The 24,379-nt window shown below is 50.7% G+C and overlaps 1 protein-coding gene and 1 pseudogene across 3 annotated transcripts; one reads left to right on the top strand and one right to left on the bottom strand.

The window, feature by feature from the left end:
* The first annotated feature begins 1,514 nt into the window (after positions 1–1,514).
* ZBTB17 (zinc finger and BTB domain containing 17) lies at positions 1,515–23,516 on the top strand. 3 transcript variants are annotated; one of them, XM_028741401.2, is made up of 15 exons: positions 1,515–1,660; positions 3,221–3,427; positions 5,574–5,762; positions 7,527–7,694; positions 10,259–10,372; positions 11,302–11,564; positions 12,978–13,120; positions 14,381–14,681; positions 14,803–14,890; positions 16,353–16,469; positions 17,839–17,959; positions 18,810–18,940; positions 19,893–20,108; positions 20,747–20,836; positions 22,971–23,516. In XM_028741401.2, the coding sequence occupies exons 2-15, from the start codon at positions 3,223–3,225 to the stop codon at positions 23,240–23,242; spliced, it is 2,418 nt and encodes an 805-aa protein (XP_028597234.2). In that variant the 5' UTR covers positions 1,515–1,660; positions 3,221–3,222; the 3' UTR covers positions 23,243–23,516. The 3 variants fall into 3 exon arrangements, with proteins under 3 accessions (XP_028597234.2, XP_077787273.1, XP_028597235.2); XM_028741402.2 differs by lacking the exon at positions 1,515–1,660 and adding an exon at positions 1,901–2,042; XM_077931147.1 differs by lacking the exon at positions 7,527–7,694.
* On the bottom strand, positions 6,089–6,404 carry LOC114602782 (small nuclear ribonucleoprotein E pseudogene; annotated as a pseudogene).
* Positions 23,517–24,379: the final 863 nt, after the last annotated feature.

The following is a 24,379-nucleotide window of genomic DNA, read 5'->3' as shown; positions in this document are numbered from 1 at the left end:
GGGTTCGCGTCTCCGCTCCTCCACATGCAGCTGCTGGGTGACCTTGGGCCAGTCACACTTCTCTGAAGTCTCTCAGCCCCACTCACCTCACAGAGTGTTTGTTGTGGGGGAGGAAGGGAAAGGAGATTGTTAGCCGCTTTGAGACTCCTGAAGGGGAGTGAAAGGCGGGATATCAAATCCAAACTCTTCTTCTCTTCATCCACTCCATCCAACATTTTTTGCCCCTCATCCTATACATTTTTGCCAGCTTTACACAGGTGGGCACAGCTGATACAGACCAGATCAGCCTCCTCATTCGTAATATGATGGTGGATGAGGAGGGTCTTACTCAGAGCCAGGCTGGCATTCAGCAACTGCAGCCGCATACCCAAGCATGGCACAGAATCAAAGCCAGGCTCTTCCTGAGCATGAGAGAGGAGGAGCTGAAGCTTTGCCATTGAAGCTTTGCGGTGCTGGCCAATGACTCCTGCTGATGATGTATGCCCAACACGTGTCACACACATGATGTCACAGGTTCATGTCACACGGCTTGGCCCCTCCAGTCTTCGGCCCAAGGTGGTACTTCTGGCTGGCACTAACTGCCTGTGCCTGGTGCCCCTTACCTGGCCTGCCCCTGCCCCAAAACCATACCTGCCCCTACCCTGAACCACTGTGATTGAGGCTCTCCTGATCTCCCCAGCTCTTCTGTTCTGAGATCAACTTACGTTCCTTAATTTAATAAACAACAAAACCTCCAAATTTAAAAACACAGAAGTTAAATCAACTTAAAACATTTTAAACAGTTATGGCAAAAACACCATCAGGATCAGAACAACGACGACCACTCTAAACAATACCCCAGCCCTTGTGATCATTCTGCTGTTGTCCAGCATTACGCCAGTTGTTTGTCTATTATACGGATAGTATTTACCTCCCTGCCTAGCTGGAAAGTTTACTTTAAACAGCATTCTCTTTATCTTAGTCCTCTCTCCCTCTCTTTCTCTTGAAACTTCTTGTTTGCTGGCGGAAAATGAAGAGTGGAGCAAGAGGTGACGAAAGGAAAAGAAAGTTTGAGGGACATGAAAGCGGAACAAAGAAATGGAAAGAAGAAGAATGCATGGGCGAATTATTATTTTTTTAAAAAATGGAATTAAAAAATTGTTGTTAGTTTTTTCACTGCGATTATTGCAGCCGTTCGGGGGGATGGGATTGTTTCAAAAAAGTAGTGTACAAATAACAGTCGATCATGATGATTAATAATCAATAACAACAGGAAGAGGGAAATGTGAGGGGGAAAGAGCAAAAGAAGAAGAAATGAATGGGCGGGGAAGCAGGCAACGCGTCCCCCTCAATCTCCGCGCTTCCCTAACCCCCGGAGAAGCTGCGCTGCCTCTAGTGCTTGTCCCTGCCTCTGGTGTCATGGCGGCCAAGAGACGCGGCGGAGCCGCCTGCGTCACGTGCCAGCCGTTCCTTTGCCCCCGCCCCTTTTCCGCCGGCGAGACGGGACGCAAAGCGAAAGAGGGGGAAAAAAATGCGCGTCGAGAAAGAGGGCGGTGGCTACGGAGACGCCGCTTCCGCCCGGGCCCAAGATGGCGGCGCCCTTTGTCTGTTCCGTGTCACTCTGAGCGCCGCCGCCGCCGCCGCCCCCGCCCGGGATTATGTGACGCGCGCCGGCGAGCAGGTGCGGGGAGGTGGTGGGGGCAGGGGGAGGGTTCGTGGAAGGGGAGGGGCCGGGAAGGGGAGGGGCCGGAAGGCAGCCGGGGTGGGGGGGGCTGCCTGTCAGGGGGAGGGGGCTGCCGGTAAAGGGGGAGCTAAGAAGGGGCATTGAAATAGGCGGCAAGCTGGGTGGGGTGGGGTGGGGGGCCGGAGGGGAGAAGAAACAAGCAGGGGGGCAATAGGGGGGGTGCGGTGGGGGATCGAGGTTAAGGGGGGGTTCAGGAAAGCGAGCAGTGGGAGGGGGAGAGGAGGAAGGGGATAACTGGGGGCGCTGCCCGCCTGTGGAGGCCAATTGCCCCCCCCCCCAAGACACACACAGCGCCCGAGTGTCAGGTGCGGAAATCCAGGTCAGTAACATTTGTATTGTGTTTGGAAATACAATTTGGAAATTAAAAATAGGAAAAAAGGAATGTGGGGTGGTGGGACTTGCTTGTTCAGGGTGGGGGAGAGACACAAAGGTCCGGTTAGGATTATTTCTTGTGCCCCTTTTTTCCAGTGAGGGGCAGGAAGCCTGTGACAGAGTTGACTTGGGGGTTCAAAGCGTATTCGGGTGAGGGGAAGGGGCTGTTGTTCAGTGGTTGGAGCATGGCATGCAGAACACCCCAGGTCCAGTCCCTGCTGGCAGCATCTCCAGGGAGGGCTGGGACAGAGACCCTTGCTTGAAACCCGGGAGAGCCTTTGCTGCCTGTTCACTTTCTGCGTTGTTGTTGGGGGGGCAGGTGATGGGTGCTCTTAATGGGGTGGGATGGGGAGTTTGGCCCCATGAAGGAGGAGATTGAGGTGTTGGAGGAGGGGAGCTGGGTTCAAGTCCCACCTGGGCCCCAGACCAAAGAAATAAGTCATCTCAGCCTGTCTGAGTGTCTGTAAAATGGGAACAAGCTGATTTGCCTCATCTCGAGAGCAGCAACACTTAAGGGCAGCAGAGCCCTTTGCAAATACACATCTTAGAAAAAGAGGATATAACTGGAAGGGTCAGGCTGTTTGGAATGACAGCTGTCAGACTTCTTCAGATGTGCCTCAGGATTAGTGTGTTGATTTGCTGCAGGGGGATCCGGCCTCACTTTTGCTGGGCTGTTCCTGGAAAGGAGGGAGATGCCCTATACTGAATCCCGTTGTTGGTCTATCTAGCTCAATACTGTCTACACTGACTGCTAGCAGTTTTCCAGCATTTCAGGCAGGAGTATCTCTCAGCCTTACCTGGAGGCGCCACTGTGGATTGAACCTGGGGCCTTCTGCATGCCAAGCAGGTGCTCTCCAACAGAGCTAAGCCCCATCCCCTTCTGTTGTGCAGAAGTGGTTGTCAACAGAATTGTAAAGTTGGAAGGGACCCCTGAGGGTCATCTAGTCCAACCCCCCTGCAATGCAGGTATCAAAACGCAAACATCCATGACAGATGGTGAAGGCTTGGAACTGCATACTGCTTTTCTTCGGCTGGGCAGGGCATGATTCGTGGGGCAGAGGGAAGCCCGCCTAGTCAGAGGAGGGGCGTCTTTGCTCAAGGGCCTCCTGCCTCTTCCCCCTGCAGCCATGGATTTCCCTCAGCACAGCAAGCAGGTGCTGGAGCAGCTGAACCAGCAGCGGCAACTGGGCCTGCTGTGCGATTGCACCTTTGTGGTGGATGGCATCGACTTCAAGGCCCACAAGGCAGTGCTGGCGGCCTGCAGCGAATACTTCAGGATGCTCTTCGTGGACCAGAAGGATGTGGTGCACCTGGACATCAGCAACGCGGCAGGTGGGCCCAGCGGCGGATGGGGTTGCGGGATATTATCCCATGCCTGAATGGTCTGTGAAATGCAGGTTTGAGGGAAATGACTAGCTGGCCAGGATAACAGTTGCAAGGGGCCCAAATGACCACCAGGTCCTGAAGCAGCCAGCCTAGGTTGTGCAGGTGTCCCACAGGAAGGGGCCTGCAGAGCTGATGGATTGCATTATATCCAGCCTTTTTCTCTAAGGAGCTCAAGGTGGTTTGCATGGTTCCCCCCTCCTCAATTAATTACCACAGCAACCCTAGGTTAGGCTGAGAGGCAGTGACTGGCCCCTAGGGAGAGTGAGAGCTTTATGAATGAGCAGAGATTTGAACCCTGGTTCCTCCCAGAGTCCAGTCCAAGTCTCTTAACAAGTACAGGTAAGTCAAGCAAGGTGAGTCCAGAGTAAGGGACCCACGTTGCACTCCCCATGCAAGGCAAACAGCAGCAGGCCCCCTTCTGAAAACTATGGGGCAAGTTGTACCCTCCCACCTCTGGGCCAGAGATCCAAGGCAGAGTCAGGCTTGAGCAAAAACCACCTTGGGGGAAGTATGACTCGGCCCTGGCGGTGCCTCTGGGCCACCCAGTACCCTGTCCCCCGATGTCCCTGCTGCACCCCCGGAAAAGTAGCAGTGGGTGCCTCCTTGGTCCCCAGAAGGAGCCTAGAGATTTCTTTGAAGTTTCGAGGCGGCATATAAATTAAAAGGTAAAGGTAAAAGGACCCCTGACCATTAGGTCCATTCGTGGCCGACTCTGGGGTTGCGGTGCTCATCTTGCTTTATTGGCTGAGGGAGCCGGTGTGCAGCTTCTGGGTCATGTGGCCAGCATGACTAAGCCGCTTCTGGCGAACCAGAGCAGCGCACGGAAACGCTGTTTACCTTCCCGCCGGAGTGGTACCTATTTATCTACTTGCACTTTGACGTGCTTTCGAACTGCTAGGTTGGCAGGAGCAGGGACCGAGCAACAGGAGCTCACCCCCCGTCTCGGGGATTTGAACCGCCAACCTTCTGATCAGCAAGTCCTAGGCTCTGTGGTTTAACCCTCAGCGCCACCCATGTCCCACCATATAAATTACAGAATTAAAATAAATAAAATTGGATACTAAACCACAAAATATAATTTTATTTTGTAAAACAGCGTAACCTCCGTGTGTGTGTGTGTGTATGTCATGTGCGACACAGGACTGGGTCTGATTTCTTCACATTAATCTGCATGAACAAGACATGTCCCCCCCCCCCACCCCATCCAGTTTAGGTAGGAATAACTCATAGAAAAGGAAGAGAAAAATGGCTAGGGAGGGTGGGGAATATGGGGTGTTTCTTGCCTTTACTGTTTTCATTTTTAGCTTTGTAAAACTATGAGATTCAGTTTTTAAAAGAAGAGTGTGCAGAGGAAGGTTCTGGCAAACATCTGGCTTTTTCCCATGATGGCTTTCTATTTTTTAAAATCAAATTCTTTCAAATTGTTGTTGCGGATGCCTTAAACCAGGGGTAGGCAACCTGAGGCCCGGGGGCTGGATGCGGCCCAGTCGCCTTCTCAATCCAACCTGCGGACGGTCCGGGAATCAGCATGTTTTTACATGAGTAGAATGTGTGCTTTTATTTAAAATTCACCTCTGGGTTATTTGTAGGGCCTGCCTGGTGTTTTTACACGAGTAGAATGTGTGCTTTTATTTCAAATGCATCTCTGGGTTATTTGTGGGGCATAGGAATTCGTTCATTCCCCCCCCCCCCAAAAAAAAATAATTACAGTCCAGCTCCTTGTAACGTCTGAGCGACCGTGGACCGGCCTACGGCTGAAAAGGTTTGCTGACACCTGCCTTAAACTATGTGCTCAATTTGCCTGTTGGGCCATCCAGCCCTTGGCACTAGGGTTCACTCTGCCTTACTTGCAGGTGGGGGAAGTCCATGATGGTCTGTCATAAGAACATAAGCAGAGCCAATGGCCCATCTAGTCCTGCCTCCTGCCAGCCACGCACCTATGGGAAGCCTGCGAGCAGGAACTGAGCACATGAGCAATTCTCCCCTCCTGTGGTTCCCAGAAACGGGCATCCACAAGCATTGCTGCCTCCAACTGTGGAAGGCAGAGCAGAGCCGTTGTCCTGCGCTGACTGCCTGTCCGTGCCTGTTCCAGGTCTCGAGCAGGTGCTGGAGTTCATGTACACATCCAAGCTGAACCTGAGCTTGGAGAACGTGGAGGACGTCTTGGCTGTGGCCGGCTTCCTTCAGATGCAGGAGATCATCAGCGCTTGCAACTCCCTGAGGACTCTGTCGGCACCGGCAGAAGCTGCAGTGGAGAGCCCGGGAGACCCCCCGACAGCTGGTATGGGGCTGTGGTTGTAATTGTGTGAGCAGGGAGGTAACAGGGGGCACTGCTGTAGATTTCTGGGTGATCCCTGGTTGGATCTCTGGAGATTGGTCCGTGAGCCCCAAAAGGGGGTCTCAGTCGAATATTTATTTATTTATGTATTTTAACAAAAAGTTTTATTTATAAAGAACTACAATTCAACACCAATGTAGAAAAGCTATTGAAAATTATGCAAGCACAAATTAAGTAACTGGCTTCATTCTTCACTTTTCAGACACCAATGGTAGAATTGGGAGGGATACTATTAAACCACTGCATATTTTCTTCTATAGGTTTAAAGGTTAAAATAATAAGCAAAACAGACTCGGTAGCTATTTCTAGTTAGAAGCACTCTGTAGAAGAGTAATATTGTCTCCTTTTAACATGACTCGACCCAGCTGTTTCCTTGATTTTGTCTTGGAGTGAATCTCCTCAGCAACATCCAGAACCAAGTTCATATATTCATCAAATCCAATAATAGAGCCTTCTATCCTCATGTTCACCTGTTCATACAGCCACACCTGAATTCTGGACCTATTCTGTAGGTATCTGAAGGTGATGTTGATGGGCTGCTCCATCACTTTCTGCACCTTCTGGCCTTGCCTGTGGTACGCCATGGCCGGCAGCTCTCCCTCCTCATTTTATCCCTCCCGAATATTTATTTTTGTTGTTATTATGATTATTGGAAGTGGAAGGGAACCCATGTGTCATCTAGTCCAACCCCCTACAATGCAGGAATCTCAGCTAAAGCATCCATTACAGATGGCCACACAGCCACTACTTAAAAACTGTGCTGGACTTGTAACACAGGGTAAAGGAGTATTGGGAAATAATTTATAATGAATTGGAGGGGGAAATGTTTAAGTACCTTTCCCAAAAAATCAGAATCCTTCTTGTTGGGGATAATTCAGATGGAAATTCCCAGGTGTCAATAAAGACTATTTACGTATGCCACTCCGGTGTTTTGTTAGCCCAAAAATGGAAAACGAGAGAGGTCCCATCCAAAGAAGAATGGCAACTTAAACTGATAGAATATACACAGCTTGCAGATTTAACTTATAGAATAAGAGAACAAGAAGAACATACGTTTAAAGATGATCGGAAAATGTTGATTGAATACATGGGTGAAAATTGTGTACATTTAAAAACGCTGGCAGTATTAGATAAATTCAACAGTGTAGATAATTTTTTATGGATCTAGCGATGGAATACTGAATGATTTAGCTTATGTAAAATATGCAGGGATTTATGGTATGTAAGTTGAGCCGTGGAAAGAGAAGAAGGGAAGTCATTGATTTGAGGTTGTTTAAATGAATATTCTAAAATGTAAAATAGGAAAACTTAATACAAATTGTACAAAAATAATCAAACAAAAGCACCTGCCAAGGAAGAGGAGTTCTCTCAACTGTTCCTCATAAAGCTTGGTTTCCAGACCCTTGAGCATCTTGGCAGGGCAGAATACAGCTGCTGCGTCACACAGTTCGCTCATGTTAAGCTTGCGGTCCACCAAGAGGGCATCTGTAAGGAGACACCCCCCCCCTTGGCCTGATCCAGCAGGGCGTTCCTCACCCTTCTCTCCCCCAGCACCTCCTCAAGTTCTTGTCATCATGGCAGCCCTTGTGCCCATTGTGCAGATGGGGTAAGTGGGTGGGGGCTCAGCATCTGGTAGCAGAGCTGCTCTCCTGAGGTCACAGCTGAGAGGAGCCTGTCCTAGTTGGTTTTGGCCCCTCTCTTTCCTAGGGCAGGAGAAAACGGCTGGTGGGGGTAAAGAGGAGACAGAGACCCCCCGGGATCTGGAGGAGACCCCACAGCCCCCACCTAGCAGCATCCAGAAGGAGGCGGCCATGGATCCCACACAGGAACAAGAGGAGGAGGAGGAGGCTGAATGTGCAGCTGGCAAGGGCTCAGGTAGGCACCGGGAACCAGGGGTCTTGGATAGAGCCGGACTTAAATGTGTAAATCATATTTGTCTGCATTGTGGTATTTTCACGATCTGCCCTGGAACGGTTTAGTGAAAGGCACAAACAGTAAATAAGCAAATGAAAACTTTCGCTCAGTTGAAACACTCTTGCTTGGTCCTTGGAAGGTAAAAGGTAAAGGTAAAGGGACCCCTGACCATTAGGTCCAGTCGTGGCCGACTCTGGGGTTGCGGCGCTCATCTCTCTTTATTGGCCGAGGGAGCCGGCGTACAGCTTCCGGGTCATGTGGCCAGCATGACTATGCTGCTTTTGGCGAACCAGAGCAGCTCACGGAAACGCCGTTTACCTTCCCGCCGGAGTGGTACCTATTTATCTACTTGCACTTTGATGTGCTTTCGAACTGCTAGGTTGGCAGGAGCAGGGACCGAGCAACGGGAGCTCACCCCGTCGCGGGGATTCGAACCACTGACCTTCTGATTGGCAAGTCATAGGCTCTGTGGTTTAACCCACAGCGCGACCCGGGTTCAAATCCTGACGTCTCCAGAGAGCCTGCCACCAGTCAGCGCATGCGATGCTGAGCCAAATGGACCAGTGTCGCTTCCTGAGCCTCTGTTTAAATCAGCCCTTTATGTGGAGCCACAAGGACTAGCGTTTCCTTTGTTTTCAGTAGCTGAGCGGTAGAACACCTGCTTTGCATGCAGGAGGTCCTGGTTCGATCCCCTGAACCACCAGGTTTGGCTGAGGATGTTCCCTGCCTTGTGGGCTGCTGCCCATCGGTGTGGGCAATACTGAGCTTGGCTGAGCAGTGGTCTGATTTGGTACCAGGGGGCTTCCTTTGGGAGAAACCTCCGTGTGGTGGGGAGAGAGCTGGCTTGGGATCACCGTAGCAATTTATAAAAAAACTCCACCTCTATCCCAGTCCTCTCCCAAAGCTCAGGGCACACTGAAACATCTCAGAACAAGAAACCGGAGGCATTTCTATTAGGTCTTTTAGATAAAGAGATCCCAAAAAATCTAAGGTATTCTTGTATGCAACCACAGTGGCTCGTATACTTGTGGCCAAGGGATGGAAAGATCAGGAGGCTCCAAAAATAACAGATTGGCAAATCAAATTACAGGAATTGGTGGAGACGGCTCAATTGACTAGCAAACTCAGAGGAAACTCAAAGCAAAAATTTGCGGAAAAATGGGATGGTTATAGAAGATACGTTCAAAAATACAATAATAGTTTTGACTCCATGCTAGCATTCGAGTGATAAAGGAACTAAAAGGAGGTGGACAACAAGTAAGGATTTATTATGTTTTCAGAATGTATTGGAAAATTTATATACAGTGGTGCCTCGCAAGACGAAATTAATTCGTTCTGCGAGTTTTGTCGCCTTGCGATTTTTTTCGTCTTGCGAAGCATGGTGTCGGGAAAGTTTTGGGAAAGCTTCAAAAATCGCCAAAGTCTTCAAAAACCTCAAAAAAGGCTACCACACCGCGTGCTATGAGTTGCTCCTCGAAGTCAAGTCGCAACTGTATTAACGGTGTTAAGAAAAAGGAAACAAACTTGCAAGACGTTTCCGTCTTGCGAAGCAAGCCCATAGGGAAAATCATCTTGCGAAGCAGCTCAAAAAACAAAAAACCCTTTCGTCTTGCGAGTTTTTTGTCTTGCGAGGCATTCGTCTTGCGAGGTACCACTGTAGAAAGATTTAAGATAAAATATATGCAAAGGGACTTGACAGGAAGTCAAAGTTGAAAAGATTTTGGAAGATGTAAGGGGAAAAATAATTACTTTCATTATTATCATTTTGGGTGTGGGTGTCTGCACATATGTGTGTTTTTGTATGGAATGTTTGGGAGGAAATAAGACGGTAAATAACAAATAACAAACCAAATATTGATGTATGTAATTTTTATTTCTTAATTATATTTAGTGGTAGTATGCTTGTATTGTTTTTTGTAACATAAAATCATTCAATAAAAAGTATTAAAAAGAAAGAAAGAAACATCTCAGAACAAAACCTAAAAATCTGTTTCAAAACCTTGGGTGCCTTGCCTGATGCAATGAAATGGGCCAAAAATCCAAGTGGAGCTTATTTTAAGACGCTTCAAAAGTTTCCTACAGAGAATAAAAAGGTCCCACAAAGACCATCTAGTCCAACCCCCTGCAATGCAGGAATCGCAGCCCAGTGATCCGTGTGCACGACAGCCTTCCCTCACAACCTGATTCCCTCCAGATGTGTTGGGTGCTGTAGTCCAAAACATCTGGAGGGCAGCAGGCTGGGGAAGGCTGGTGTGGGATCTGAAGACCCAAGAGGAGGAAATTCAAACTAAATCTTTAGGAAGACTGTATTACTCAGCTTTCATGAGATCTAGCACCTTGGGTGGGACTTGATTTTAACATCTGCAGCAGGCTCCGTCTGAGAGTCCAGGGTGTCTGTTTCCTTCCCTCCCCCATCAAATCCTGCCCTGCTTCCTGTTCCCTCTCTCCTGTTTGTTGCCCCTTATCCCCGTGGCTGTTGGTCACTAATGCTGAGGGGTATGTGACCAACTCCTCTCCTTTTTCAGCTGTGGAAGACGACGTCTCCTCCCCAGTGGCCGAGACCTCGCAGACGGAAGACTCCTCCCCTGGGGAAAGCAGCGCTGCTCCAAAACTCGCCCTTTCGAGGGCTGCAGAGGATGGTGAGTGGCAACAGCAGCAGAGCGGAAAACCTTTCTTGGGTGCTTCTGGGGGTGATCTCTGTGTGGCACCCAAAGGATCTTTGCTTTCCCTTTGCCCATGACGCCTGTAGGTCAAGAGGGCACCAAGAATGTTCTTTTCGGAAAGAACATTCTTGTATCACCTCAGAAGGGCAACAGATGAGGCTTGCAGGATCCAGGTTCATAGAATCAGAGAATAATTATTATTATTATTATTATTATTATTATTATTATTTAATAATAAAAATAATATTTTATTTATACCCCGCCCTCCCCGGCCAGAGCTGGGCTCAGGGCGGCTAACACCAGTAAAATTACAATAAAAACATAATACGGGGAGAAAATACAGGTTAAAATGCAATTTAAAATGCAGCCTCATTTTAAAAGTAGCCCATGGAATTGCAGAGTTGGAAGGGATCCCTGAGGATCCTCTAGCGCAACCCCCTGCAATGCAGGGATCCCAGCTGAAGATTTCAGGAAGATGGCCTCCGAGTATCTGAAAGGCTGCCGGGGGGGGGGGGGGAGGCAGAGCAGACCTTTGTCCTCTCTGTTCCTCCAGAGGGCAGAGCATGCAGGTGGACAAGGCAGGGAGGCAGATTTTGGCAATACCTTAGGGGGCTCCTTTGGCCAGGGGGGCACCACCCACCTCAGGCTCAGAAGCATCGCCTGGGCATCCTTCTGTTGGGGAGGGGGCTGTACATTGCAAGATCCCGATCCTTAGCAGAGGGTCAGGCTAGATGCCCTCCAGAAACCCCGCCCGCCTTGCTGATTTTGTGAATGTAATCCAGGAGGCTACAGGGGGAAGGGTTTTGGGGGAGGCAGCTGCAGCCGCCTAGACACTGTTGGCTCCCACAAGATGGCGTCTAGCGCAGGTGGCCCACTTGACTGCTTCTTTCTCTCTGTGTCTCTAGCTGAGCCCTCTGACCTGAAGCTGCCCTCTGAGATGGAGGTGGAGCTGGAAGGCAAGGGCGAGGGGACAGTGCCGCCGGAGGCCGAGGTACCTTCCCAGGCCCATGATGCCCAGCTGGCCAACGGCAACTCCCAGGATGAGGAAGAGTCGGGGGGCACGGACTCCGGGGGAGAGAACGCAGGGGAGGCCCGGCTTCTGCGCTCAGGGACCTACAGCGACAGGACCGAGTCCAAGACCTACGGGTCGGTCACCCACAAGTGCGAGGTGAGAGATTATCATTTCACGGAATGCATACCATGCTGAGCGCTGGATGGTTGGCCAAAGAGCATCTGTTGCAGCCACCTTTTGCAGCCTAACTTTCTGCGGCTGAAACATGATGTGGCATGGACCTTCTACCTCAGAATGTTTTACTTTGATGTTGAACCAACAGTGATAGGACAGGTAAACCATGTATTTCACTATCGGCCTTAAGTTGTTGGGGGGTTTTGCAACAAAACCTGGGTGCTGTTACCAACCACCTTGAATAGCTCACTGGGCCAATTTTAAGAAAGGCCAGATCCTGTCCTTATGGCCTGGGTGACCTGTATGCTTGATCAGTAGCCACACTGCTCAGTTGTCTCTCAAGACAGACAGATGCCAAACAGTAGGACAGATCCTTTATGACACTGAAGAGAAGTAAGAGGCTCTCCAGTTGAGAGTATGGTGGACGAAGGAGCCATATCAAGATCAGCAGCAACATCTTGCATCTTGCCAACGTTACCTGTCCATTTGCTGTTGGACAAGGCCTCCCTATCGGATGCCATGATCACGTGTCACAGGGGGAACTCGGTGTGGAGGGCAGAAACCAACCAGATCAGCTTACGACTGAGCTTGACCTCTACCTGATGCATGGCACCACCCTCCTGACTGGTGTGAACATTTGTAGAATTGCCTCTAACGGCCTGCAGGTGGGTTATCAGTGCCCTTCTACAAGATTACAAGCAATAACTTCAGCTGGTGTTTCTTTGAGCCTTTCTCTGGAGTGAAGTAGTAGAGATATATTCTATCTGGCTCACCGCGCACAGAAGAAGGCGACAGTGGTGTGGCGGCAGCTGTGGCACGCAGGCCCAACACCATATCTGATGCTCTGCAAGCATTATGCATCTTTAATGCGTTGTACTCCGTCTTTTTATTAGAAGTGGAAGTCATACTTGGTTTTCCTAATGTCCGTTCATAACCGTTCATTTTCATCAGCAGATTTTTTTTTGTATTTAATTTGATGGCATTGATGCATCCTGCTTATTTCTGCTTACATTTTCTTGTCTTCTTGTTGCTTCTGCTCTTTGTCTCTTACGCTCAGGCAGACCTGGTGAGCCAATCTGATGGTGCAATCGCTTTTTGATGATTTTTATGCAATTTCACGCACATTTCCCCCCCATGAAAAATAGTAACGCAAGTTTAAAATCCTTTAAAATTCCTCATATTTTTTACATAGTGCTTTACCAAACTAAATTATGTTAATTAAACCGCAATAGGTTTTGAATTCCTGAGTCGTGTAACAACTTTTTTTTACCACCCCTCATTTTGGGAATTATTGAAAGTTGGAAAATTCGGCATGCGTCCACTTGCGAGAGGGTGAGGGGGCTCCCTTGGGACCAGCCACTGAAGCCGGCTCCTCCTCTTCCCCCCCCCCCCCAGGACTGCGGGAAGGAGTTCACCCACACGGGCAACTTCAAGCGGCACATCCGCATCCACACCGGGGAGAAGCCCTTCACCTGCCGCGAGTGCAGCAAGGCCTTCTCTGACCCGGCAGCCTGCAAGGCGCACGAGAAGACACACAGGTAGGTGGCCAGCGAGGCTGATCCAGGAGGGGAAGGCATTGCGGTGGGATGGGCAACCTCGTGAAGGAAGAAGAAGAGAAGAGTTTGGATTTGATATCCTGCTTTATCACTACCCGAAGGAGTCTCAAAGCGGCTAACATTCTCCTCTCCCTTCCTCTCCCACAACAAACACTCTGTGAGGTGAGTGGGGCTGAGAGACTTCAGAGAAGTGTGACTGGCCCAAGGTCACCCAGCAGCTGCATGTGGAGGAGCGGAGACGCGAACCCTGTTCACCAGATTACGAGTCCACCGCTCTTAACCACTACACCACACTGAAGGGAGGGAAGGATTCCCGTTGGCAGTCGTGGTGGCCGTGCGGTGCCCGTGCTGACAGCTCAGCCTTCCCCGCCCAGCTTCTGTCTGCATAAATGGCGCAAAAGCCGACGACGGCCATCCTCCTCCCAGGGTTGTGGGGAAGCTGCATGAGCCTCCGACCTCTTGGTGGGCATTACGAGCAGATCCTCTCGGCTGTAGTTAAACAAAGCTGACGTTGGCACCCAGGACCACCTTCCCATAAAATCATGATTAGGTAAAGGTAAAGGGACCCCTGACCATTAGGTCCAGTCATGACCGACTCTGGGGTTGCAGCGCTTTATTGGCCGAGGGAGCCGGCGTACAGCTTCCGGGTCATGTGGCCAGCATGACTAAGCCGCTTCTGGCGAACCAGAGCAGCGCACGGAAACGCCGTTTACCTTCCCGCCGGAGTGGTACCTATTTATCTACTTGCACTTTGACGTCCTTTCAAACTGCTAGGTTGGCAGGAGCAGGGACCAAGCAACGGGAGCTCACCCCATCGCGGGGATTCGAACCGCCGACCTTCTGATCAGCAAGTCCTAGGCTCTGTGGTTTAACCCACAGCGCCACCTGCGTCCCTTCAAATTTATTAAATTTGTAAACCGCCCAATACCCACAGGTCTCAGGGCAGTTCACAATATGAAATTGCAAGATGAAAACACAAAATACATAATTAAAACAAAAACAACCACAGCCTTTGAGGTGCCAGCCCGTCCTGCTAAGCACGAAGCTGTTCTGTAAAACCGCCTTACTGTTGCGCCTCCCTGCAGCAAGGGGTTCCGCCGGTTAACGGCATCTTTTCTTTCTGCAAAGCTGTCCTTCATTCCCTCTCGCCCACCCTGGATTCTACGCTTCTGTTAGTTGTGGAGTCAGGTGGGCCGGTAGCATCGGTGACCCTTCCCTCTCCCCCGTTCTCCCCCCCCCCAGCCCCCTGAAGCCATACAGCTGTGAGGAGTGTGGCAAGAGCTACCGCCTCATCAGCCTGTTGAACCTGCACAAGAAGCGCCACACCGGGGAGGCCAAGTACCGCTGCGAGGACTGCGGCAAGCTCTTCACCACCTCGGGCAACCTGAAGCGCCACCAGCTGGTCCACAGCGGGGAGAAGCCCTACCGGTGTGACTACTGCGGCCGCTCCTTCTCCGACCCCACCTCCAAGATGCGCCACTTGGAGACCCACGACACCCACAAGGAGCACAAGTGCCCTCATTGCGAGAAGAAGTTCAACCAGGTAAGGCTGGGGGGCTGGAGGGCAGCTCCCCTTCTCGGGCTGGGGGGGGGTGGAACGCCTGCGGGTGTTTGGGACCACCCCCCACCCCCTCTCTAAGCCGCTCTCTCGCCTTTGCTGCCAGGTGGGGAACCTCAAGGCCCACTTGAAGATCCACATTGCCGATGGACCCCTCAAGTGCCGGGAGTGCGGAAAGCAGTTCACTACGTCAGGTATGTGGCTCTTGGGTGGTCGCCCAGACGGGCTGGGTGGCCCCCGGCCTCCTTTGCCCGCAGCCTGTCTGGGGCCTGTGTCGATCATTTGCAGATCAGAGAGAAACGAGGCAACGCGAGCTCACTTGCAGTTTGTCGTTTTGTTAAGGAATCAGAACAGAAAACATCATAATAATAAAATTTTATTTATATCCCGCCCTCCCCAGCCGAAGCCAGGCTCAGAGCGGCTAACAACAGTAAAATAATACAGCATTCTAAAATCAATTCATTATAAAATCAGTTCAAATCAAATTGATGGCAACCATTGGGCTAGAGTTCTGTGAGGATTACCAAAGGAGGGGGTCAGACTGCGCCTTGGCCAAAGGCCTGGTTGAACAGCTCTGTCTCGCAGGCCCTGTGAAAAGATGTCTAGTCCCGCAAGGCCCTAGTCTCTTGTGACAGAGCGTTCCACCAGATCGGGGCCACAGCCGAAAAAGCCCTGGCTCTGGTTGAGGCCAGCCTAACCTCTCTGTGGCCTGGGACCTTCAAGATGTTTTTATTTGAAGACCGTAAGGTCCTCCGTAGGACATACCAGGAGGGGCGGTCCCGTAGGTACGAGGGTCCTAGGCCGTATAGGGCTTTAAAGGTTAAAACCAGCACCTTGAACCTGATCCTGTACTCCACCGGGAGCCAGTGCAGCTGGTATAGCACCGGGTGAATGTGATCCTGCAGCAAGGACCCCGTAAGGACTCGGGGACTCCTCAGATATACTCCACTATAGCAAGCAGTTGCTTGGGCTGTCTTGCACCTCCCACTTGGCTCCATTCCCTGTGTTTTGGGCCCCTCTATAGTGGGCCCCAAGGGCCCCTCTCTGTTTCTATAGCAAAGAGGCTGTCGGCAGAAAGACTGGCAGGGGTGAAGCTGCCAAGTCTGACTCCCGTCTTTACTCCGTGTTGGGGCACCTGCTCGTTTCCCCCTTTTCCTCAGTCTCCAAACTCCCAGCCTCTAGTACCTCCCTGCTCTTCCCCTCCTCTGGGGTGTGTCCAGTTGTCCACCACCAGGAGGCCTGGATCCAAATCCTCTCCCTCGGCGCTTTCCCTGGGGAAAGGCGGTTTCCACCACTCCTCCTGATCTAGCCAGTCTCCATATGTAAAGAAATATACAATAATAAGAGTACATTCATTTGTAAAAAAGGAATATACAATGGGAAAGACAGGAAGTCTAGTGTGTTGGTATGTATATGATTTGGGGGGGGTGTTGTTTTTTCTCCCTTTTTTTTGTTTCATTTTCTTTCTAGGTATAAAAAATTTGTATATAATTTTTGTATACATGTTGGAAATTATAGTAAGTCCTGTAATGTAATATGACAACGTTTACCGATGTAATATAAGAATGTTAACAAATAAATAAAATGCAAATTAAAAAAAAAAAATCTAGCCAGTCTCCGACAGCCTCTCCACATTTCCTTCTCCTTCGCCCGCAGGCAACCTCAAGCGACACCTGCGCATCCACAGTGGGGAGAAACCGTACATCTGTGTGCACTGCCAGCGGCAGTTTGCCGACCCGGGGGCTCTGCAGCGCCACGTCCGCATCCACACGGGTGAGTTTGGCCGGGGGGGGGGGGGGAGAAGGCGTTGTAGCTGCTCTCTCCCAGCCCTGACCTGCTGGGGCTCATAGGATCATAGTTCTATGGAGTCGGAAGTGAAGGAGAGTCCGCCGCTTTCCCAGGCCTCTGTCAAACAGCTCTTACTGTTGGAAAATTCTTCCTCGTGTTCAGTTGCAATCTCCTCCCTTGTCATTAGAATCTGTTGCTTCAAGTTACGTGGAAATTCCAGCTAAACATTGTGGGAATGTTAAGGATAGTAGGAAAGGATATATTGAATAAGTATTATCCTTCCTTCACGCATGCTATGCCCGTCTAATGTTTGTATACACCTTGTCAAGAGTATTTTCTCCCCTTGTTGCACACTGCCTTCTGGAAGAAGGTACAGCGTTATAAAGACTAGGACTAGCCACCTGAGAAACAGTTTCTACCCAAATGCAATTCTGGTTTTAAACGCAGTATAAGGGGTCTCTATGGGAGTATATTGTATTTAAAAATGGGGTTTCAGAGTTTTTAGGGGAGTTTGAATGTCTTATGTAGATTTTTCAATTTCATTGTTCTGTATGGGACAATGACAATAAAGATATCGTATCGTATCATAAAAAGAAGTGATGTAGCAGAGCAGATTGCCCTCAATATAGCCAGAAGCTAGTTTGCGAATTCGTTTGAATCTCTTAGTTAAGATTATTTCCTGGTGTCCACTTTAATCCCTCTTAAAAGAATAAAGACAAGAGTCTTTCTGAGCAAAGTAACACAACGTTTACTCAAATTTTAATTCATGATGTGATCCATGAAAGGCAGACTTTACTTTAGTGGTTACACAAACAAAGCGTGAGTTAATCTCATAGGGAACTGAACTCATGTGCTGCTGGCTGAGAGCCAGCAGACAGCAAAATTATATTAAGATAACAAAATGGCTGCAGGAGAGCAGCATGGCAGCAAAAGAACAATAAGAAGAGAGAGAATGAGACGACTGAGAAAATGGCTGCATGACTCGGCTCTTTGATGGAGTCAGCCAGAGCCATGCGCATCTCCCAGGTCCCATGCAGGGGGAGGCTGCTCCAGACCAGTGGAACAAGAAGTTACACTGACTGGGTGCCCCCCTGCCTGTGCCCACTCTTGGGAAGTAAGGAATGTTGCCCTTGACTGTACCAATGGATTACACCCCACAAACATTAGGAAGATATGGGAGGGACAACCTCGGAAGATTGAACCTTGGACCTTCTGCATGCAAAGTTGGAGCTCGGCCCCTGAGCCGTGGTCCCTTTCCTTAACAATAAAGCAAGCTTGTAGTCCTCAAGCCATCCAAGTAGGTGGCCATCCCTGCGCCCTCGTGATGTTACCCTCCCCTCCCTTCTCTCCCCAGGTGAAAAGCCCTGCCAGTGCCTGATCTGTGGCAAGGCCTTCACTCAAGCCAGCTCCCTCATTGCCCATGTGCGCCAGCACACCGGGGAGAAGCCTTACGTCTGCGAGCGCTGCGGCAAGAGGTGGGCCCCTCTCTTGGCTCTTGGCCTGGCCTAGGGAGAGCTTCAGGGTTCAGGGGTCATCTTCATCCATCCTGGGCTGGGGGCTGTGTTTTTGCATGGGGGGAGGAGGCGATCTGTGTACCCAGTGCTAAAACAAAGTATTTGTGTTGAGCTTTTGGGGGGGAGTTTGCTAAACATGGAGGCAGGGCGGGAGATTAAACTGGGCCCTCCAATTATTTTATATAGATATATGCTTAGATAGGGACGCGGGTGGCGCTGTGGGTTAAACCACAGAGCCTAAGACTTGCCAATCAGAAGGTTGGCGGTTCGAATCCCTGCGACGGGGTGAGCTCCCGTTGCTTGGTCCCTGCTCTTGCCAACCTAGCAGTTCGAAAGCACCTCAAAGTGCAAGTAGATAAATAGGGACCGCTCCAGCGGGAAAGTAAACGGCGTTTCTGTGTGCTGCTCTGGTTCGCCAGAAGCGGCTTAGTCATGCTGGCCACATGACCCAGAAGCTGTACGCTGGCTCCCTCAGCCAGTAAAGCGAGATGAGCGCCGCAACCCCAGAGTCGGCCACGACTGGACCTAATGGTCAGGGGTCCCTTTACCTTTTACCTATGCTTAGAGAAGCCTGTCCGAATGCTTAGAAAGTCAAGCTGAATTTTAGCTCGTTTCAGTAGCTTACCTTTTTGGACTATTGTTGAAAGAAAAAGAAAATCTTGTTTCGTATTTTTGCAAACCACTTTGAGGTTTGTTGGTTTGTTTTACAGTCAAGCAGCCTATAAATTCTGTTAAATCAATCCAGGGAAACATTTTGAATACCTAGAAGTCCTGTACACGTTTCAGTTCTGTTTCTGTGCCCCCCCCTCAGGTTCGTCCAGTCCAGCCAATTGGCCAACCACATCCGCCACCACGACAACATCCGCCCCCACAAGTGCAGCGTCTGCAACAAGGCCTTCGTGAACGTGGGTGACCTCTCCAAGCACATCATCATCCACACAGGTGAGTCTGGCTGAGAGCCCTGGGGCAGCTGCATCCAGCCAGGCCCACTCTGGCCTCCTGTCTGTTAGTGCATGAGCTTTCTTCAATTCAGCAGAGTTACTCAAAGTCTTCCTGCACAGGAGCATCAGTCCAGCTTTCTCTTGGTAAATTCCCACATCAGGAATAACCACCGTGCCTATCCAGTTCATTCCTTAAATTCTTTATTATTTACATTGCAAGTTGCATATAAAATAAGAAACAGAACTACAGTGGTACCTTGGTTTTCAAACGTCTCCATTGATGAACATTTGGGTTTTCGAATGTCATAAACCCAGAAGTAAATGCTTCAGTTTTCAAACACACCTCCAAAGTCGAACATGTTACGTGGCTTCCACTGAGTGCAAGATCCTGAGGCCTGACTGCTGCCTATTGAGTTTCCGGTTTTCGAATGTTTTGAAACAGTTTTCGATCTTCCATAATGGATTACGTTCAAAAACCGAGGTACCACTGTATATGCAGATCTCTGCACCCTTCAGCTATTTGGCCAGAGAGACGGGCTCACAAACTTTCGCATATTCTGGCAGGCGCACTCCGCCACATGCCCTGATAAAGATGCCTGTTGTTACAGAGAATTCTTGTTTTAGCCGTGCTTCAAGGCGGTTTGAAGTTTATTTTGGCAAGACACAAACACTGTCTTCCCGGTGCCCAGCCAGATGCCCCATAGAGAAGCCCACGAGCAGGACCCGAGTGCAAAAGCAGCACCCTCCCCACTTGGTATCATCCATTGAGAGCTCAACTGCCTCAAGACGGTGGAGGTAGAATAGGCACAGCGAGACTGTGATAGTCATGTGCAGAGCAGGGAGTGTTACGCAGTGGTGGGGCCCTGCTGGACCTCTCTGTGGGAGAGGCCAAAGTGAGAGGCAGCCAGCTGGCAGGTTGCTGAGGCCTCTGCTCCGTCCTGGACCCCCCTCAGGCGAGAAGCCCTTCCTCTGCGACAAGTGCGGCCGCGGCTTCAACCGTGTGGACAACCTCCGCTCTCACGTCAAGACGGTCCATCAGGGCAAGGCCGGGATGAAGGTTCTGGAGCACGGGGAGGGCGACGAGTTCAACATCGTGACCGTGGCTTCCGACGAGATGGTGACTCTGGCCACGGAAGCCCTGGCGGCCACGGCAGTCACACAGCTGACAGGTGAGCAGCAGATCCTGGCCTTGCCATTCTCTTACCTGAGAAGCCTGAGGGAGAACTCGGGTGGGGCTCTCCCCTTAAAAAGGAATGCTTGCAACACTCACGAGCGCCCCGAGCAATTTGTGTTTTCCTCCTCCCTTGCTTCATTCTGTATTATTATTACTCTATTATCCTTGGCAAATAGAGGAGGTTGCAAAAGAGCTGGGAAGCTGAATTTTGAAATCCAAACAAATGAAGCCTTCTGGTTTTCACCCAAAGTTGAATAGTTGTGGGCAGGGTGGCTTTTCTCCTCCTTTGTTCATTGCCTACGCTGAGGAGCAGTATCTCCAGTGTTTTAAATGGGGATGGGGTGTTTTCCCCGGCTGGGAATGCTGCTGGAAACTGAATGCCTAGGACCCGCCTGCCAAGCAGATGATCTAACACACTGAAGCTATGGCCTCTTCGCTGTCCGTGGAACAATCTTTGCTAGGGTATTTAGTGTCTTCTCTCTCCCCCCACGCCCCGTATTTCAGTCCCTCCTTAACCCCTCCCCGCTGCTAGGAAGGGTCCCCACCACAATGCAAAGGGCCCCTCTGCTGGCTTGGGTGACCACGGGGCCTCCATTGTGTGCTGCTCAACTCCCCCGTGATTCTCCTCTGCAGTGGTCCCCGTGGCAGCGCCCGTCACAGCCGACGAGACGGAAGCCTTGAAGGCTGAAATAACAAAGGCTGTGAAGCAAGTGCAGGAAGCAGGTGAGCGTCCATCTGGGAGCGTGTGGGCCACTACCCCTCCAAAGGAGGCCCTTGGCTCAGCTTTCTTTGTCACAGCTCAGACCTTCGGTAACTGCGCAGAACACAAAGCTGGGCTGTTTCTAGAAGCTTGCAGTATAGAAATCTGGCCACAAGGGTGCAGCACCCCAATGCGTGACCAGCTGTTTTATGCTCTTCCCCATTCTTTGGCCTTTCAGGTGATGGGGTTGAGCTTGAAAAGGGATGCAACTCTTACAGTTATCAGAGATGTTGGATTTCTAGAGGGTCTCTTTTTTTCCTAGCATCCTTCAGTAATGCAGCAGTGTGTGCCCTCCAGCTGTTTGGGGCTACAGCCCCATCACCCTTTGCTGTTCATCCATGTACCCCTATATAAAAGAGGGAAATAGTAAAAGCCGGCTTTTAAGGTAAAGGGACCCCTGACCATTAGGTCCAGTCATGACCAACTCTGGGGTTGTGGCGCTCATCTCGCTTTATTGGCCGAGGGAGCAGGCATACAGCTTCCGAGTCATGTGGCCAGCAGGACTAAGCCGCTTCTGGCGAACCAGAGCAGCGCACAGAAACGCCGTTTACCTTCCTGCCAGAATCTACCCTATTTATCTACTTGCACTTTGATGTGCTTTCGAACTGCAAGGTTAGCAGGTGCAGGGACCTAGCAATGGGAGCTCACCCCGTCGCGGGGATTTGAACCGCCGACCTTCCGATCGGCAAGTCCTAGGCTCTGTGGTTTAACCCACAGCGCCACCCGCGTCCCTGTTCATCCATGTATCCCTATATAAGAGGGAAATACTAAAAGCCGGCTTTTAAATGTACCTAAATACAGGTTCATGATGGTGGTTTTTAAAAAGTGCACGTAAAGGAAAAGAAGACGTGCTTAGTAACAGTAAGGAGCTTCACTCCTGGATTTAAAGTAAAGGTAAAGGTACCCCTGCCCGTACGGGCCAGTCTTGACAGACTCTGGGGTTGTGCGCCCATCTCACTTAAGAGGCCAGGGGCCAGCGCTGTCCGCAGACACTTCCGGGTCACGTGGCCAGCGTGACAAAGCTGCATCTGGCGAGCCAGCGCAGCACACGGAAACGCCGTTTACCTTCCCGCCAGTAAGCGGCCCCTATTTATCTACTTGCACCCGGGGGTGCTTTCGAACTGCTAGGTTGGCAGGCGCTGGGACCGAGCAACGGGAGCGCACCCCGCCGCGGGGATTCGAACCGCCGACCTTTCGATCTGCAAGCCCTAGGCACTGAGGCTTTTACCCACAGCGCCACCCACTCCTGGATTTACTCATCTGCAAATAGAAGGGCTTCGGTCAGGGGGGGCTTTGCCCTAAATTCACCTCTGCCACCTGCCATGCTGTTGGGTCTGCTTACCCTCCAGAGGGGCAAGAGCAGTAGGTGTGCACAAGTTTTCAAAGTGTACTTTGTTGTCAGGCTCAGTTGCACTAGACCAGGGGTCAGCGAACTTTTTCAGCAGGGGGCCGGTCCACTGTCCCTCAGACCTTGTGGGGGGCCGGACTATACTTTGGAGAGAGAAAAAAGAACGAATTCCTGTGCCCCACAAATACCCCTGAGATGCATTATAAATAAAAGAACACATTCTACTCATGTAAAAACACGCCGATTTCCGGACCGTCTGCGGGCCGGATTTAGAAGGTGATTGGGCCGGATCTGGCCCCCGGGCCTTAGGTTGCCTACCCCATGCACTAGACATTTAAAATGCCGTGCCGCTTCAGACAAGTCCTGGCATCCCCAAAATAATCCTGGGAACTGCAGTTCTTTGGTGCTAAGTGTAGTGCAGAGAGCTCCCCCCAGAGCTACATTTCTTGAGTGGTTTAACACTTAATACCTCTTCGCAGGGAACTCTAGGAATTGTAGTCCTGTGGGAGAGCCCTTACACCTTGTCTCAGCACCTGTGACAAACTACACCTCCCTGGTTTCTTTACGGAAAGCTATGATTTGTAGGATGGGTGGCTGGGGCTGTTTGAAGCGATTCACTCATGGCCCTACTGCTCGGCCTTTCTGTATGACTGCCTCTGGGATGAAGCGCGTTCAAAGGAAACAGATGGGACTGACCACCCCGGCTCTCCTGCAATTTGCTGTCTTCTGGCTTTGTCCTGTCTTTCCAGATCCAAACACCCAAATCCTGTACGCTTGCGACTCCTGCGGGGAGAAGTTCCTGGATGCCAACAGCCTGGCCCAGCACGTCCGCATCCACACAGCCCAAGCCCTGGTGATGTTCCAGGCGGACACAGACTTTTACCAGCAGTACGGTGCTCCCACTGCTGCCTGGCAGCCTGAACAGGTCATTCCCTCAGGGGAGCTGCTCTTCCGCACAAGGGATGGCAACGAGGTCCAGCCCACTTCTCTGCCCACAGAGGCCCCACAGACTGCAGAGTGAAGGGAAGGCTGGGTGCGGAGGGGCAAGGGGACCTGTATGGATTGTACTACACGCTGCTCAGTCGGGGTGGGGGCGGCATGTGTGGTTTGGTTTTAAGGTGCTGCTGGCTGTTCCCTCCTTGCCCATCCAATGCCTCCAGCTTCACTCACAAGCAGCTATTTTAAAGAGGTGACGATGGCGTTACCAATGTAAAAAAAATAATTATTTCTGTATTTGCGAAGCTCCTGCATCTGTGTTAATATTTAGAAACAAAATAAAGGCCATTATTTTCTAACGTCTGATTCAAAATGCACACTATTTGGTGGGTATTGTCTCGGCAGCCTGTTGAAAAATCCCTTAAGGGTAAAGGGACCCCTGACCATTAGGTCCAGTCGTGACCGACTCTGGGGTTGCAGTGCTCATCTCGCTTTGTTGGCCGAGGGAGCCGGCATACAGCTTCCGGGTCATGTGGCCAGCATGACTAAGCCGCTTCTGGCGAACCAGAGCAACGCACGGAAACGCCGTTTACCTTCCAGCCGGAGCGGTACCTATTTATCTACTTGTACTTTGACTTGCTTTTGAACTGCTAGGTTGGCAGGAGCAGGGACCAAACAACGGGAGCTCACCCCGTCGTGGGGATTCGAACCGCCGACCTTTGGATCAGCAGCCCCTAGGCTCTGTGGTGTAACCCACAGCGTCACCCGCGTCCCTTAAAAATCCCTTAGCACTGTATTAAAAGAAAAAGTTTTCTGGTTGTCCAATTATTCAACGAGGTTGAGAAATGAGGAAGCTGGTTGTTGAAAAATGGCAGGTCATCAGTGTTGGGTCTCCTAGAGATTCTCCTCAGCTGCATTTGGTCAATATTTTGGCAGATGCAGGCGGCAGGGTAGAGAAAGATGCTCCAGCTAGGGAAGAAGTGAATTGAAACAACTTTACCAGCCTCATTTATTTATTTTTGAAGCTGGAGATTGAACCCCAGCACTCCCTCTGGCTGACAAAATGGTTTCTCCTTGTACATCTGCTGCTGCTTCTCTCTCCATGAGCCAGGGGGGTGGATGGGGCGCTTCATTTTGGAACTGGGCTCTCTCGCACGGCCTCAAACCATGTAAGGTAAATGCTACAACACCCACATTTCTGCTCCGACGCACTCCAGAAAGG

This window comes from Podarcis muralis, chromosome 7 (genome assembly GCF_964188315.1).
Source record: "Podarcis muralis chromosome 7, rPodMur119.hap1.1, whole genome shotgun sequence".
Classification (NCBI taxonomy): Eukaryota; Metazoa; Chordata; class Lepidosauria; order Squamata; family Lacertidae; genus Podarcis; species Podarcis muralis.
Note: the sequence above shows the minus strand (reverse complement) of the source record. Positions and strands in the feature narration are given on the sequence as shown.

Bases quoted from the DNA above. Each gene is read 5' to 3' on its own strand.
- ZBTB17 (XM_028741401.2), top strand. From the start codon at position 3,223: ATGGATTTCCCTCAGCACAGCAAGCAGGTGCTGGAGCAGCTGAACCAG. The intron at 17,960-18,809 runs GTGGGCCCCTCT...CCCCCCCCTCAG, and splicing joins TGCGAGCGCTGCGGCAAGAG to GTTCGTCCAGTCCAGCCAAT. The intron at 18,941-19,892 runs GTGAGTCTGGCT...GACCCCCCTCAG, and splicing joins GCACATCATCATCCACACAG to GCGAGAAGCCCTTCCTCTGC.